Raw genomic sequence first — 17,247 nt, forward strand, 5'->3', positions numbered from 1 at the left:
TCTTTGTAAAATAATTCAGGGTTGGGGATTGGCATGGAATATTTTCAGTATCTATCCTCTAGTGACACAAGAGCCTTAAATGTATTTGATAATTGGAATTAAAAAGTTAATTAAATCGGCCCAGCTTAGTATCTTCACTAGTGTCCTCAATATGACCTGAAGAGTTATTAAAATAATTCAACCTGTAGACAAGTGAAGCCAAAAGGTGTATGATTGCAAAACATCCATTTCAGGTTCACCCAATAATTTAAAAAGTAATGTGTATTTTGCACGTGAACTCTAATCAGTTATATTTCAAGTAAACACTGTGGGCCAGATTTATCATTCATCAGTGAAACGCAGCAAGACAACTTGCTGCACTGAGTGAAAGGGAGAAGGCGGGATTAAAGATGGATCTATCAAGATATGGTGCATTACTGCTGTATACGTGCACTGGCACACAATCTGCTATGTAGCACCAATGCAGACATCCTTGTGCCATGGTGGAAGAGTGCCTGTGTTTCAGGCAGGATTGTTCTTGTGCAGGGACACCTTCCTGCACAAAAGTAATCCTTGGAGGCTTTTTCCTCTTTCTAAATGTGCTGCAGAAAGCACACAATTAGAAAGAGGAAACAATGGGAAAAAATAAAGATATTTCTCGTTGTAGCACTTCATCTGGGAAGATGTAGCATTTTGACACATTCCAAAGTTTACCAGTATTGGTAAATCTGGGAATGCACCGAAATCCATGGGTAGATGCATGGGAACACCCACGCTCCACATATGGAATGCCTTTCCAGGGCAAAATAACGCAAGGCAGTGACAATTTGCACTGACTTGCGTTATTCCAGATTTACCAAGCAACGCAGGGCCATGCAAGGTAACCTTATGTTGCTTGATAAATGTAACTTAAGTATTGTGTTGTCCTTACAACACCAATGTCCCAGAGTGTTTTTTTTCCAAGCAAACACAGTGTATTCATTTAGCTTATGAAAGATCCAGTGTTTATGCTTTAATAGATTTTCAGTTCTGCTCAATACATAACTCACTCTCTCTCGAACAAATAGTTCCATTCCTGTGTTCTCCTCCTTTGTTGGCTCCTAATATTCTTTATCATGGAAACAGAAATCCATATTTCATTTAAACTCTTGCACCTAAAACTAAATGCCGGGCATATAATTTTACAGAAACTATTAATTGTTTGTAGTGCATTTTTAGCGATTTGTGTATAATGTATGGTAACAACAAAACAGTTCGCATCACTCAATGCCATACAGACCTATTATATTTCAAAAATATTTTTATTTCAAATATAAAATACATTAATAAATACAGTTAATAAATAACACATTTCCACACTTTTAAATGCTATATTATAGCAGATTTTGACGCTCATGTAACGTACAAATGTTATATGTCACTTCAGAAATAATTTCGTAAACTTCAAGGAATGCAATATAAATACCAGAGCAATAAATTATTAGGAAAGTTTAAAAATACACAATACATCATTAATAAATATTAAATAAAATAAATATCTTTCAAAGTGACTGAATGTTGCATTCCAACATTTAGTTCTTTATAAAGAACAGAATACCTTCTGCCACATAGCAGACTGTTTTGACCGAAGGAGTATATTTGAACTAAAACGTTCATACGTCAGTGCTCCCTTTTTTATCGTCCGAAGTACCGAGAAATCGAACGGCTCTAACGGTTTTCTGTATAAGAACAATAAAGTCTCTTAAGATGAGACGAGCTGTCACTCTCTGCGTCCAGACTTCTTTTGACTGCGGCTTAGTCTTCTGGCTCACCTGCGTCACAGCTGTTACTGCTTCTGCATTAGGTTTGTTAATCTGTTAGGAGAAAAAAGAAAATGTGTTAATTTATTAAATATGTTACAAAGCATACACATTTGCGTAGATGGAGTGCACTATGAATTAAGTGGCCGAATCTTTGGAAGAAGGGTTTTCACTAGGTCACTGCAAAAGGTGCGGGGCTGATTTATAAAATGTCACATGCACAGTTGTAGAGAGCAACTTGCTTATTCAAAACGTGTACAAGCAAATATTTCCCTGACATGCACAAATTGGACCAACAAAACGAGTTAAGAGAGTACGTGTATTTTGCCGCCCAATCAGTTTTAGCACGCACTGGGCCTGTGGGGCTGGATAGGAGAGGGGCGGGGCCCTGATCACGTCAGTAGGCCCCTAGCTCCTAGGATTCCCTTTTTCGCAATTACGTGGACTTTGGGAAACGTTACACGAAACGCAAACCTGCAGTTTTGTGACTTTTTTTTTTAGCACGGAGTACGCCCCCCCAAACTTGACGCAGGAACACACTTCATTCTAACACAATGTATATCACAAAAATCGCAAGCGCTGAAAACAGCAACCGCTTTCGCCACTCCGGTGAAATAATTTTTTACCGACCTAACCCAAATTACATTGTGTGGATAATGTAATAATTTCACAGATTTCGCGTGAATGCTGACAATAATGCAAATTTGCTCATCATCATTAAAATTTCACCTGGGCCTCCTTTCAGACTCCATGGTTCAGTGAGTACATCCTCCTAGAGATGCCCTAATTCTTCCATCCTAGGAAATGCGTTTACTTTTATTGCTACCCCTAAGTCAGGTGAGGAAATTAAAGAAGTTACAAGCAAAGGAGCCTGGCGAAAAACAGATGAGAGGCTAGGAGAATACAATGCAGACAGGATAGTCCTAACTCTTATCACGCAACAGGATGTGGCTGCCGACTTTGGAAATGGGGAACCAGGTTCAAGCCTCGGCGCCTGCTCAACATCCTGTGATTCTGGGCAAACCACTTAATCTCCTCGTGCCTACCGAAGATGTATGTGTCCCTGTATAGTGTAACTGGTGCTCATGAAAAGCGGTCCAATACCTTCGGGTCGAGTTCGCACTATATACAAAGAGCCCAAATAAACTATCGTCAGTTTAAACCAGGGGAAGAGCGGGCGAATGGTGCATTCTTCTCTGAACAATTCATGCTCTGCTCAGCGCCCAGAGCACACTCTGACTTGCACCTACTTCAAAATCTGATGCGTAGCCAGTTGGCGTGTACGCAATTTAAACTACAAACATTTAGTACGATTCGAAGACGGTCAAAAATAGATTTCTGAATTAAGTCATGGGAAAAAAACACACTTTCTCAATTTTAAAATGACTTCAGATGTGCAGATTAGATAAAGAAATGTGTAAATCAGTCATGAAAGCTAATATGGTATGAACGTAATGATTGCTCTTCAGTTTAAGTCAGTCTCAGGCGCCACCTGGCCCAAACTTTTGTCTGTTAAAACAAATTGTGCTAAATACAATTTGCTAGTATTTATCAGGGTCAGAATCTGTGCAATCTGCTTTTAACGTGTTTGAACCCTTGTGTGGTTGACTTGGCCTTACATTCTTCTGAAGCTGATAAAATGTTTCCCATTAATGGGATGTTAGATCGTGTTTGAATTGATGGCGTTTCAACGATAAAAACATGGATCAAATCCTAACATCCACAAAGAAATTGAGTGATCCAACGCAAATGTCTTTATTTTCCTAAATCTAACCTCTTTTATTGGAGCTTTTGGCAACAGCCAGAGGACCATTATTACAGCATGTGTCAAAATAAGAAAACAGGTGTTTTTTATTGAGCTACAAAACATAGAGGCAACTCTGTTAAAAGCTTTGAGCTATAAAGTCTTCTTTTACTAGTAGGGTTCTTAATCTACAAGACTAAGGAATAAAAAATGAACCTAATATATTTGTAGTGTTAGTATCGACTACACACTATGATCACAGTAGGTTCAAATGTATTTCAAAATAAATTAAAAGCAGCATTTATTGTGTTGGAAGAAAAATGTTAAAAGGGCATGAATTCAGAAAAACTACATTTTCAAGGCCTGCTAGAGGAACACCGGGAAAAGGAAGAAGCAGTTTGGCCCACTGATAACTTGGCTGGAGTCTCCATTGGGCTATCGGAGGGGTACAAATAGCTACTTTGATTGCCCACTTGTGTCTTTCAGGTTTGCAAATTGTTTCAGTGCAAGTGTGTGTTACAGGTTTTGCAAAAACAAGTCTCTTCACAATAACCAACTATATCTGAAGCATTCCCAACAATAATTCTTTAAACTAACAACGTTTATTTTTAGTGTGAGTCCGTATAGACCATTCTTGTTGGGTAGCTTCCCACCCAGCCACTTGTAGCTATGGATATTTATATGGTGAGAATACATTTAAAGTGGACACTCCTAAAAAAAAAATGTGTACGTCGCGTAGAAGAAAGTGCAACTCACCAAATGCATCAGACTTTCTGCCAGATGTTTTGTTTTGTGTTTTATGGATTCTACTTTTTGGCTATCACTACCAAATGTTTCTTCAATGTATGAGAGATATGTTTCAAACCCCACGAGGCTGCTGGTGATCTTCCTCAGACATGTCTCCTAAAAAAAAAAACAGCAATTAAATAAAATTAATTGGAAGCACTGCAATTTGACCAGAATGCTGTTTTATACTGTGTGAACGTTTTTAATTGTAAAATTCACAAATGCACATTGATATTAACAGATGTTTCTGGAAGAAAACTACGGGACTTAAATAAAATGTATGCAAATTCGAAACGAGTAAAAATGAGGAGGCTCCATTTTATATGAATAGACTATCACTTCAGCAAAGAGATTAAAATGTTAATTAACTTGGGTAATTTACTTTTTAAGCGAATTGTCATAGGGTATCGTTTTTGCACAATTATTTTATAGCATGCATATAGAAATATATCGCAATTGAAATATTTTATGTCTCATTTACATGTGATTATATAAACATGATTCACAATAGCACATGTAAATTAAATAATGCAGATTACAATAACTTTGTATGGTTTTGTGTTTATCAAAAATGAACTATTTAAATGGTGCAGACATATATGTGTAATCATTAATGGCACAAGCTATGACTATAAATTGTTGCAAGAGTAATAAAAAATAATGGAGTTTAGATGCTATTGTGCAAATTAATCATAAAGTAAATCGCATTATCACCTATTAAGAATTTCAAATAGTGTGCACAAATAAAAACAAATGTTATGAGTTACCTAAAGATGAGTGAGAGGGGATTCAATTTGTGTTTATTTTTCTCTGACTGAGGTGAACTCCAAGTAGGGCAAAACATGAAGGTCCTAAATGGTGTTTTGAATGCATTGCTGTAAATCATGATGAATACCAAAGAAGAATGAATGCTGTCACTTTGTTTTTTTCATAAATTGGAACGAAGACAATTAACCAACGGTTTAACAAAACTATTTTGTTTTACTCTTCTAATTCCATACTTGTTTTTTCCCTAATTTATGTTGTTTGACTGAAATGATGCCAGTGTTTTGTATAGGCCACAGCTGGTGTCATTTTCTTCTAGAGAATACACTATTTTTAGGACAGACATATTCAAAATTTAGAATTATTGATGCGGAAATAGAGCTGATGAGGTGAGGAATGTTTGCAAGGTAAATGTACACGTATATGTACTGTCTGGATGCTATGCACAACTAGATAATGATATGTGACTGCTGTGACCGGCTCCTTCAGATGGTTGGGGGTGGGGGCTGGTTGTGAAGTTGTAACGTTGTGTTCAGGCAAACCCAATAAAAGAAATATGAGAAATAATTATAGATGGGTAACAATGAATAATATAAATGTTTTTCATTGGCGGGGTTCTGAGTGACATCAAATAGACAGCAAGAGTGAAGCACAGGGTGTCTGTAATGTCACTTAAAACCCCAAATTATTCATGGAAATGGCTCCATATGAGGGGCATTCATTACAATGCTTTAGTAGAGATGGAGTTCATTTTTGGTTGAGGCTTTTTTAGACAAATACCATGGCTACCTGGAAGGATAATGCCTTGCATGTGCATTGTGATATCTTAAAAACACTTATGCATTTTTAAGATGGTCTATATTACTTGTTAGTTTCCAGCCTTAAATAGTCCAGTTTACTACTATGAAGAAAAGTAGTGGCTCCCAAAACACCACACTACATAAGTAAGCAGCTGTGGCTAAAAGGATTATTCAGCCACCTGGTTAGTCTGCAGATAGTATATGCTCTGTAGGGATGTAGCTAACTATCCATTCCTAATATAGGTGTTTCACTTTATGGGTTTGGAGTCTGTTATAGATGATAAAAAACGAATATATCTACCAGATACATTAAAATGACTCCATAACACCATGCAGTAGCATTGCTAGAGCTGTTGGACCTCTGCCATCCTGCCTACCATTTCAGTGCTGACCTAGGGAGGTGGCAGTCTGTTGGGGTAGGGCTTTGCCACTACCCACAGGGAGGCAGAAAAATACATCTGCACAGAATGTATAGTACACAACAGCATTTCACGAAATTTGGAAGACTGCCTCACTTTGAACAGACTTTCCAAATTGTACGATAAAATAGCTTTGCTTTATAAAGTGGCTATTTTATCTTGAATATTCCAGATTGCAAATCTGTCAGTTAGCTTATTCTGCTGAAGGGAAATATGGAAAGGCTTTTTTTCTGACTGATTTAATTTGCATGATTTGGCTTCATTTGATTTATAAATGTAATTATTTTTTGTAACAAAATGACTGATGTTCATGAATTGCTTTGCGCCAGTTCAGATTTCACTGTGGCATAAATAATCATTAAAGAGTCAATCATGTTTTCAGTAGTGTGTTCATTTTTGGCATGTATACTTTTGTCCTTGTAACCTATAATGTGTTCCCTTTCCTCATTTGACAAAACAGTCGATAATTCCTATACCTCATGTCTAAAAATAAGGCATTTAAATAAAAACGGGCTGCTTCGCTTCTCTCACTTTGAACCTTGGCATGCCTAGCATTCTTGAAGTAAAAAAATAAGCGAACTGAAAGCCTGGCCATTGTTTCAATGTCCACTGGTTTGACCATAGTTGAATGTGGCATGGAATGGCAGAAGAGTGGGAGAAGTTATGCCTCTGCTGCCCTGCCACCTTCTTTACCTATTAGAACCTTTTGAGAACACCCTTATGGAATGGAGGAGTGGGTGATGGTGGCAGCTTGCTTCTCATTTGTTTGACTTAACACCCCTAAATCGGTTTATTTTTAGTTGCCACCGACAAATGGAACTTTATCACCTAGTCTCTGTTATCCCTTGAACTTGATAGGAAATGAGGAGCAGAATGGTAAATTTCTCTTCTCCTAGGAGGATGATAGCCAATGACAGATGTGTGCTGCCAAGCCATGATTTACCGTTTTGAACCCCTTATGGAAGCAGCCATCTTCTTTGTTGATCCTTGGAAGGTCCAGATTGTTCTCCATTAGAGACTCCATGCTGTCATCACATACAAAATGCTTAGTGCACAGCTGTGGAGGAAGAACCAGAAGATTTCATTATTTTTATTGTTAGATAGCACTTCTACATTGTAAACTCTGCTATTAGTATATTCAGACAATCGTGTCGCCTATAAATAAGTGCATGTCATGAAGCCCAAGTCATGAGCTACTACTACATATAAATAAAATACATGCCTAGTCCCTTGGGGAGTTTTTGGGGGGAAATCGGTGCCTTAAATTGTCCCTACTAGAAAGCTGACGGAATTGCTCCCACACTTCTTTTACTTTAAGTTTGAAGATGATGGTGGAGTAAATAAAAATAGTATTTGTTAATAATAGTGCTATGTTCAACTCTGAGGTGGAATTGATATGAACAGACAATTTTAAAGTAAGTACTTGGTTGCAAAGACAATGTAAAGCAAATGTGTCTTTGTTTATATTTAATCTAACAATAACAATCATAATACCACGGTAAACATGTTCCTGTGGTCGATATTCTACAAGTTAGTGGCTCTTGGCTTCACCAAGTGCTTGCTAAAGGGATATGGGTAGGCTGCTCCTCACTAAATGGTATTTCTTTAGGAATCCTTTTCCCACCTCTATGGACTCAGTGAACAGTTCCATAGATCTCTGTGTGGTCTAAAAATTCATATGTCCATATCATTCTAGGTGCTCACTTCATTAATAATCTGCCACATCTGAGGTTTGAAAATTATTTACTCGCGTTCATAAAATCACTCAAAACTCACCTCTTCATCCAAGCATATGACAAACCCCCGGTTATTGCACGTAAATAGCAATGTAGCACACCTATACTAGATAGGTCACACTCGCTTTTAATCTCATTTGCCACCTATAACAGGCTAGTTGTCTCATCATCTAAAAGTAATTATATGATGTATTCTGTTACTTCTCAAGGCTTTGATTTGGTTTATCTGCTTACAAAGAGACTGGCTCTTGTCTTCCGTCTCATTTGACCTGTGCCCTGACATGTTTACCTGGAGTGTTACTCTTTCATATTCTTCTTTATATCCTCCTGAGCACAATGAAACCATCTTACATGGTGCAAAAACTATTAAATAAAATAATGACTAGTCAATTAAAAATTGCTACGGGGGGCAGCAAACAGCTAAGTGAGTGTTCAATTCCTACCCTTCCTTCCTCTTAAAGGGTTTTGAAAGATCTATGAAGCAGGCTCAAAATTTGTAAAAATATCCACCAAACAAACTGGAATGTTTTAGTTTTTAAAAACATGTTTCCAATTAAAGAATAATGCATTCTCTTACATCTGGACATTCAAGAGCTGGTGTGCTTTTACTTGTAGGAAGCGTGTCTAGGTACCATGCTAAATTCATGAGTCAATCACTGAATCTATCTGATGCTCCCAGAATGCCATCCAATTATGACTTATTTAAGCGCCAGAGCGGTGTTCTACAATTGTCACTGTTTTTTTAAACCCTGAAAATGCACAGAGGGAGGCAGATTCAGGCACTTACAGAAACAGACCTGTGAAGTGTACTGGGCACATTTAACTTGTACATATAAAACGTACTGCTTTTGGGGTATTAGTGTACTTTCCACAACAACACCTAGAGAATTATTTCTGTGGCAATGTACATTCGCCTATTTACGCTAGTTTCCTAAAGAACGCTTGCATTAATGTGTGCCTCACATACATTAAACATCTCTAGGGTTACAACCCGAAGGCATTTTAATGTTAAGAGTAAGCTTTGATTTTCTTAAATATAACTTCTGGAAAGGCCCTCCGGGTGTAAGGAATTCACTTATGAAAAACGTAAACTTGGTGCAAGGGAAGTCCCAAAGATAGGGGAGGAAGTTAAAGTCTCCTCCGTGTTTTACATGTTACATCATCTTGTGGTGAGAGTGGAAAAGGGGGGCTCATCCACGGAGTCAAATGCCACATAATTGGATGACATTCTGAGAGCATCAGATAAATTCAGTGATTGACTCATGAATTTAGCATGATACCTAGACCACACTGCTGTGTCACCTAATTTGGGCATCCTATCTGTGCATCAGAGGGAACCATCCAATGCGGGAATATTTATAATGATGTGCAATGTTCTCAGCAAAGGAAGGGAGTAAAGACTAGGGTTTTGTAGAGGTAAAAGGGACAATGTGTTAAAGGAAGGGGTCTAGGAAAAACAGATCGAGAGAGGGGTGGTCTGGTGGAATGGCACGTGCCTCTTCTGCTGACCTTACTGTGCTGTGCCCCTGCTTTAGAAAGACACTCAACCGAACGCCACACCAAAGCATACACGCAACTAAAAAAAATGCACTGAACAGTCGGAATTATCTGATGTCTAATAAAGCATCACTCTCGGCGACGAGAAGTGCAGTCAACGCTTTCAAACGTAATGGAACATTGAGCTGTACATTTAAACGAGTTTGAGGTTAGTGCACGTGCACTATGTTCTTTGAAAGATGGCAAGTGCTTGGGAACATAAGTGCTGACACTTTACATAAAACAAGTTACTATCATTATTAACAAGACAGGTGTATGTATCTGCGTAGTAATCCAGTCAGTAGTGCGGCATTAATGCTTATAAAGATAGGCTTTTTTGTTTCAATGACAGGGTTTATGGCCATGTGTTAAGGTACCTCTTTTCAACTTTTTCTTTATGTTTGATTGTATTACTTAATTAGTTTTGGTTTCATTGTTGTAATTATATTATTGTAACACTCACTAAAGAACTTGAATTGGACTAAAGACAGCTTTGCCAAGCGCGTCACCAGGAGGGCTGACATTGTCCCCAAGATAACTCCCTCATTCCCCGTTCGGTCCCTACCAATTTGGACCCGCCTAAACCTTCTCCGCGGGGCTGCGTCACACTAACCTTATAAGTGGTAGCCTCCATCCTTGCGCCTCCTCCAACGCCGCCCCTGGTTGCGTCCGCCTACACTGGCGCGCACCTCGATCCCCATGCCTCCCCCACAAAGCTCGCAGCTTGCACCCGCCACCTTTCCCCGCCCCGTGCTGCCCTCTTACCTCCTCCTTAAGCTGAGACGACTCGCTCTGGATCAGCAGAGCCAAGGACTGGTATTTGGGCGGCTCACGCTCGGCGTCCGGCAGCTCTTCCTCTCCCGACGAGTCCGACACAGGCAAGGCGCGGATGCTGGGGGCCAGCAGTAGCAGGCTGAGAGCCAGGGCCAGAGGGCAGAAGTGGCGAGGGACTGGTCTGGGTGCTGCGGGAAGAAGACACACAAGACACGGGTCAGGGTGTTTCCGGTAGGCTCAGCGCCGGGGCCCGTACGTGACGTCACTGCACGGGCCAGGACCCAGAGTTCACAACTAAAGAAAAACGTAACGCAGCAATTCTGCCCGCAACATCACCTGCCAGGAAGGCACAGGAGCGGAGTGCGCTACAGACAAGACCTGTGCCCCCGGTAGATGTAGACGCAACAGTATTACTGCGCAGACACCAAGAAGTGATACGGCACAAGAGAAAAAAGCAACGTCAGAGAAGATGCCCCGAATGTGCAAAAGGGGCAGACTAAAACACGGCCCGACTGACAAGAGGTCAAGTAAAAGTGCACCAGACTCACCGGAAGCAGTTTACTACAGTACTGGGATTATTCACGGGATACAGATTATGCCAGTGCAGGGCACATCGGTATCTGATCAAAGGACCACCGGAGTCATTGACAGCATTTTACAAAAAAAAAGGGGCTCGGGAACAGAAGAGTAAAGCGGCGCCAGGTTATGCTGATACGGGGCTCATCATACTCAGCAAAATACACAACTGACAACTCATTCAAACATCATCAGACTCCCCAGCAGGTACTGTAACTGGGCCGTCTCGTCAGCAGTTTATCATAGCAGCGGCAGACTCATCAGCATAATAGAGAATCGGGCTCATGGCCACTATGTAATACTAGGACCGGATTCATTTCCAGTACATATCTGCAGGTCTAGGATCAGCACCAGTACAATATAGTAGTACTAAGTGGACTCATTAGCAAGTTAACGCAGTAATGAGCCGACCTCGCCACCACGCGACTATAGAAGCGCAATGTAGGTTCATTATCAGCAATTCACTGCCCTCCCCAGCACTACATCATTGAAATTGGGGATTCATCAGCAGCACCCTGTAGCAGCAGCTGGCTCTTTGGCAACATGTTATAGGAGCCCCAGGGGTGTAACAAAAGCCCCCGCAGCCCCTCGGTGCAGGGGGGATGGGGGGATTCAACGGGGGACCATCAGCACAGTACACTGTATACGGGTGGCAGGTCCCTGACTGGTCCAGGAGGAAGGGGATCCCCTACATGTACTTTGCAGGGGGCCCTGTTTAAGTTTTGTTAGGACACTGAGGAGCCATGGGATCATTAGCAGCATACAGCCGGAGTGCAATGTGGGCTCATCAGTAGATGGTGATGCTGTCTCGTCATCTGTGGATTCTAGTGTAAAAGGCTCATTAGCAGCATATTATGGCAACACGAGACTCGTCAACAGATTAAAGCAGCACCTGACTCAGCAGAAAAAAATAAGGGACTCAGCAGAAGCATACTGTAGCAGCAGGACAGATGGCTCATCAGCATACTATTGCAGCAGCGAGATCATAGCCCCAGGTGAAATCGATAGTTGTAGCCATGAAGTCCAACAGAAATGCGTGATACTGTGCCGAGAAGAGCCGAAGAACCAGGAAGTCAGGGGCTCGGCCCCGGGAAGTACTTTACAATGGACGCTCAGCAGGGCAGCTTAGAAGGGAGTGAGGTCCAGGGGAGAGGGCGGCCGGCAGGCTTCGCTTGCCACTTCCTCGCACATCCTGTTCACACCCTGGCAGAGTTACTGCTACTTACTTCTCAGTGAAAGAGGCATGTCTTCGTGGCTCCCCTTTACTCCTTATTTCACGGTGCTCGGCCCTGGCTCTTGAGGCGGTAGTGTTCTGCATGGCCTCCCGGTCTTGTATTTATTGGGGCTCGGGCTGTTACCTGGGAAAATCCCAGTCATTCGGCTTTTTTTGGGCGGGGGCTACTAATGATGGTATATTTTTTCTTTGCCTCTGGACTGGAGGGCGGAATGAGAGGAACCCCCTTTTTGTATTGTGAAATAGACTGCCGTCATTACGCAGGCAAGACAGGAACTTGGAAAAAACAGAAAAAAGCTGAATGGATGACATGCTAGTTGTGTCACTTGAATACGAGAGCAGCAAGTTTTCAATAATGTGCCTGTTTTCACATATATTGATTGTGCTGTTGGTTTTAATATGAATTATTATAATGTTCTTGTAGTGCCTCATTCCACACTTGTGCCAATATGCCGTGCTGTAGAATAATACATTGAAAAAATGATATTATGTGTGTGTGTGTGTGAGTGAGGTGCTTTTATGTAACTAAAAGATACATACTTTGGGGAGGTGAGCATAAAACAACTTCTTATTATATATGGAATCATACTTCAGGCGTCTACATTTTAGATCATGCTCACTAGCACTGAAGGAATGTGTTAAGACAAATTCGTGAAGATAGTCGATCTTAGTCATGAATTAACGTTTTCTATTTGCCTCTTCCAATAAAAGTGCACGTGCCTATTATCTTTTAACTCTTACCAGTACTATAAAATGGTTATTAGTGATATATTTGTTCGGAACTGCTTGATATTTATTCTATTGGTAACTGTTTTATACAATATTTTTTGATTTGATATATAGCGAGTCATACACACACCTGCCACTTGTAAGGATTGTAAATTACAGTTGTTATTGATGCTCAATCTAAAGATACTCATTTTACCTACCACAGAAAGATGAGGTTGTCCATGAAAACTCTTGATTTGCACACCTATACAGATGCTCGTGGTGAGGGTTAATTCACATATTAGTCTTGCTGCAGACGGAGAGACCAAGCCATGGTTACTACTAATTAAGGCCTCAGTTGTCCTTCAGGACACAGGAAGCCCACAACACCCCCAATCGTCTAGTAAACTGGGTGTCCAGGGATCTGTCATGGCTAGATGCATTGAGGAAACAATAGCCCAGCAAGGCCCTCATTACAAGTTGGCATTTAAATTCCAACAAGTACAGTAATTATTGTTGCTGCATACATCATAATTATATGTCTTGTAGTAAAATGGCATTCCTCATGTAAATGTAATCAGGTCAAACCTGCTGAGATGTATCAGCAAAAATGCAAAGTAAATACTGGGACATGCAGATTTTGTTGTGGTAAACAGCAAAAACCCCATGTTATTCCCCTTTATTGAAAACAATCTGCATAATTAGGTGGTAGTTATTGCACTGAAAAATTCCATCCACCAGAGTTGAGTTTTGTTTGATGTAATAACTATTCCTCCAATTAATTTAAAGCCCACTTTTAAATTAAGGGCCTGTGGGACTGTTTTTGCTTATGCAGAGTCATCCCCAATCTTTTTGCCTCTGGCCTTCTATTTGTTCTGACCTGTTGCTGCTGGCTTTTGAACGCTGAGCACTTTACCACTGCTAACCATTTCTAAAGTGCATATGCTCTCTTTGTAAATTGTATGTAATTGGTTTATCCATGATTGGCATATTTGATTTACTAGTAAGTCCCTAGTAAAGTGCACTAGAGGTGCCAGGGCCTGTAAATCAAATGCTACTAGTGGGCCTGCAGCACTGGTTGTACCACCCACATAAGTAGCTCTGTAATCATGTCTCAGACCTGCACCTGCAGTGTCTGTGTGTGCAGTTTTAACTGTAAATTCGACTTGGCAAGTGTACCCACTTACCAGGCCTAAACCTTCCCTTTTCTTACATGTCAGACACCCCTAAGGTAGGCCCTAGGTAGCCCCAAGGGCAGGGTGCAGTGTATGGTTAAGGTAGGACATATAGTAATGTGGTTCATATGTCCTGACAGTAAAAGTGAAATATTGCTAAATTCGTGTTTTCACTGTTGCAAGGCCTGTCCCTCTCATAGGTTAACATGGGGGCTACCTTTAAATCTGATTAAAGTGTAGATTCCCTTTGGGAGCGGATGGACATATGGAGTTTGGGGTCTCTGTGCTCACAATTTAAAAAATACATCTTTTAGTAAAGTTGATTTTAAGACAGTGTGTTTGAAAATGCCACTTTTAGAAAGTGAGCATTTTCTTGCTTATACCATTTCTGTGACTCTGCCTGTTTGTGGATTCCATGTCTGGGTCAGTTTGACAGTTGGGCTGGTTGCACCTCACACTAGACAGTGACACAAAAGGAGCTGGGGTGTAGTCTGCATTTCCTGATGAGCCATCTATGCTAGGAGGGAGGGGAGGAGTGGTCACTTACACCTGAAAGGGCTGTGCCTGTCCTCACACAATGCAGTCTCCGACCCCCTGGTGAGTGTCTGGGGCCTGGCCTGGGCAAGGCAGGATTTCACATTCAAAAGAGACTTTACTTTGAAGAAGGCTCACTTCAAAGGAGAAATTGGGTATAAGAAGGGCACCCAAAACCACAGACTTTAGAAAACACTTTTGGAACCAAAAGGAACCTCTGCCTGGAGAAGAGCTGAATAGCTGAGGAAGAAGAGCTGCCCTGTCTGTGACTGTGCTTTGTGGAGCTATCTGCAGTTGCTGCTTCTGCCAGAGTAAGAGGGCAAAGACTGGACTTTGTGTGCCTTCCATCTTGAGAAGAAATCTCCAAGGGCTTGATCTAGAGCTTGCCTCCTGCTGTTTGAAGTCTCAGGGACAGCAAAGACTTCTCTCTGCCAGCACCTGGAGTCTCTGGAGAGACTCCTACTCTGCCCTGTGGTGCCCATCCAGTTCCTGGGACCCTGAAAGGAGAAGCTGGCAGCCTAAAGACAAGGAAATCCACGCACAGAGCGCCGTGCGGGGAAAAGATTGAAGCAACTCTGATCTGCGGCTGAAAAAACTACGCGTCGCCACCTCCTCAGCTGAGAAACGACGCTTGCAGGAAACGCGACCGAAGAATCGACGCACGGAGTAGGAGAAATGACGCGCAGCATCGCTGACGGAGGCTGTGAGATCACAACCTGTGCTGCGGGGTTTTCGGATCATCGTGCAGCTGGATTTCCTACTCACACCCGCCCGTGCAGGCTTATTTTTGACGCACACCCGCCCGTGCAGGGTTGTTTTTGACGCACACCAGGTACAATTTCACGCTAGCAGCGCTAGTGTGTGTTTAAAACTACCTAAAGACTCTTTTTGCATTTTTATTGATAACTTGACTTGTGTATGGTGGATATTTGTCATTTTGGTCTTGTTTTGTTTAGATAAATATTTCCTATTTTCTAAACTGGTGTTGTGTCATTTTGTAGAGTTTTCCTTAAGTTACTGTGTGTGTTGGTACAAATACTTTACACCTAGCACTCTGAAGTTAAGCCTACTGCTCTGCCAAGCTACCAAGGGGGTAAGCAGGGGTTAGCTGAGGGTGATTCTCTTTTACCCTGACTAGAGTGAGGGTCCTTGCTTGAACAGAGGGGAACCTGACTGTCAACCAAAGACCCCCTTTCTAACAGGGCCCAAGTCTAAAAAAGCAGCTTTGTGGGAGTAACACAAAGGGCCTCATTCACAAAGAGCAGTGTATGAGTAGATGTGACTTTAGCTTGTCTCATTCCTGGCTTACCCATGTATTCAGCTGAACTTGGCCCATTACCTGCAAAGTCCAGAAACAGTGAACTGGCATTCTTGAGTTGACTTCTAAACTGATCGTGCCTGGATTTGAAGAATGGCAATGCATCACCAAATGCTGCTGAGCTTGCATTTTTTTTGACCTTACATGTATTACTAAATTGAGCTATTTAGTAGTCTGCTTATTTGTATTTTTAGTCAGAATTCTAGAGTACAGTGTTTTTGTTGAGGCAGAGGAGACAGTTGTGTAATGATTTTATACGAAATGTACAGTTTGTGAGAAATTAAAATATGTTTTACCTTGTAAAACATGTAGTACTATGTAAATCCAAGAGCTCCTAGAATTTAGGAGTAATCCACGAGTAAGTCACTGAAAAAAATATGTATTTGGCCCACATATAGGAACATATGATTTGCTGCCACAACAAAATAATCTTGAGCAGTGGTAGGACAAATACCTAGCACCAATTATAGTTAATTCCGATTTCTTTGTTCCATGTAGATTTTAGTCATCTTGCACAGATAATTTTTCTTTACCAGTTAGAGAAAAGGTGTGTAAAAGCTGCATAACAACTTGTTTTGGATGTCTAATGATGGAGGCCAAGAAACAGGCCAGTAGTGGGCGCTATCAAAAATTGGCCAGCAATACTAATGGCACTTACTGTAGTGAGCTACTGAATAATTGTGACATCAGCTGAAGAGATGCAATCTGAGCTGGCCAGTAGGTGTCTGCATACTGGCTCATTGAAGAAGACCTGCCCACCCGGATTCAGTCACCCAATGGAACCTTTTTTTTATCCGTTATGCCTGAAAGCGGTAAGCATTTGTGCAGAGGCGCCCTCCTCCCCACTTGGGAAGATGAGCGTCGCCCCCTTGCTGCCAGTGCAGCAAATATGAAAATAAAATGTTAACACATTGAATTACCATTCCATTTTTCACTGTTCCCAGCCTGAGAAGTGTTTGAGGGCGTGGGCATTGCTGGTGACTGGCGGCAGGTGAGTGGCGCTTACTCCCCCAGTTTACACTGTGCATGGCAGTTTGGCCAGCTGTCTTGAGCTGGCCATCCTCACATGGGCAGTGTAAACCTCTACACTCAGCTCTCTGAGATTGCCCCCTGTGCCTGCTGGAGCATCGAGACAGCCAGCTTTAGCCAATACTGGCGCTGCTCTCATGCTACTCGTCTGCTGCATGAAAGTGTCATTGGGATTTGGAGAGGGGGAAGTGCCTGAGGCTCCAGGAAGTGACTGGCGTTTGGCCACTGACAGGCACTGTGAGAAACCCACATTGCATTCAGCTTGAATTCCAGAGCTCTCGGTCACAGCCCGTCATAATAATGAGCCACGATTAAGAGCTGTGGAATTTGAGCTA

General features: G+C 41.5%; 1 protein-coding gene across 1 annotated transcript; it reads right to left on the reverse strand.

The window, feature by feature from the left end:
• Positions 1–1,319: 1,319 nt before the first annotated feature.
• On the reverse strand, positions 1,320–15,535 carry IL6 (interleukin 6). Its single transcript, XM_069211539.1, has 4 exons — positions 10,330–15,535; positions 7,236–7,349; positions 4,279–4,425; positions 1,320–1,832 (listed from the first exon to the last, which is right to left on the reverse strand). The coding sequence occupies exons 2-4, from the start codon at positions 7,314–7,316 to the stop codon at positions 1,632–1,634; spliced, it is 429 nt and encodes a 142-aa protein (XP_069067640.1). The 5' UTR covers positions 7,317–7,349; positions 10,330–15,535; the 3' UTR covers positions 1,320–1,631.
• Positions 15,536–17,247: the final 1,712 nt, after the last annotated feature.

This window comes from Pleurodeles waltl, chromosome 10 (genome assembly GCF_031143425.1).
Source record: "Pleurodeles waltl isolate 20211129_DDA chromosome 10, aPleWal1.hap1.20221129, whole genome shotgun sequence".
Taxonomy (NCBI): Eukaryota; Metazoa; Chordata; class Amphibia; order Caudata; family Salamandridae; genus Pleurodeles; species Pleurodeles waltl.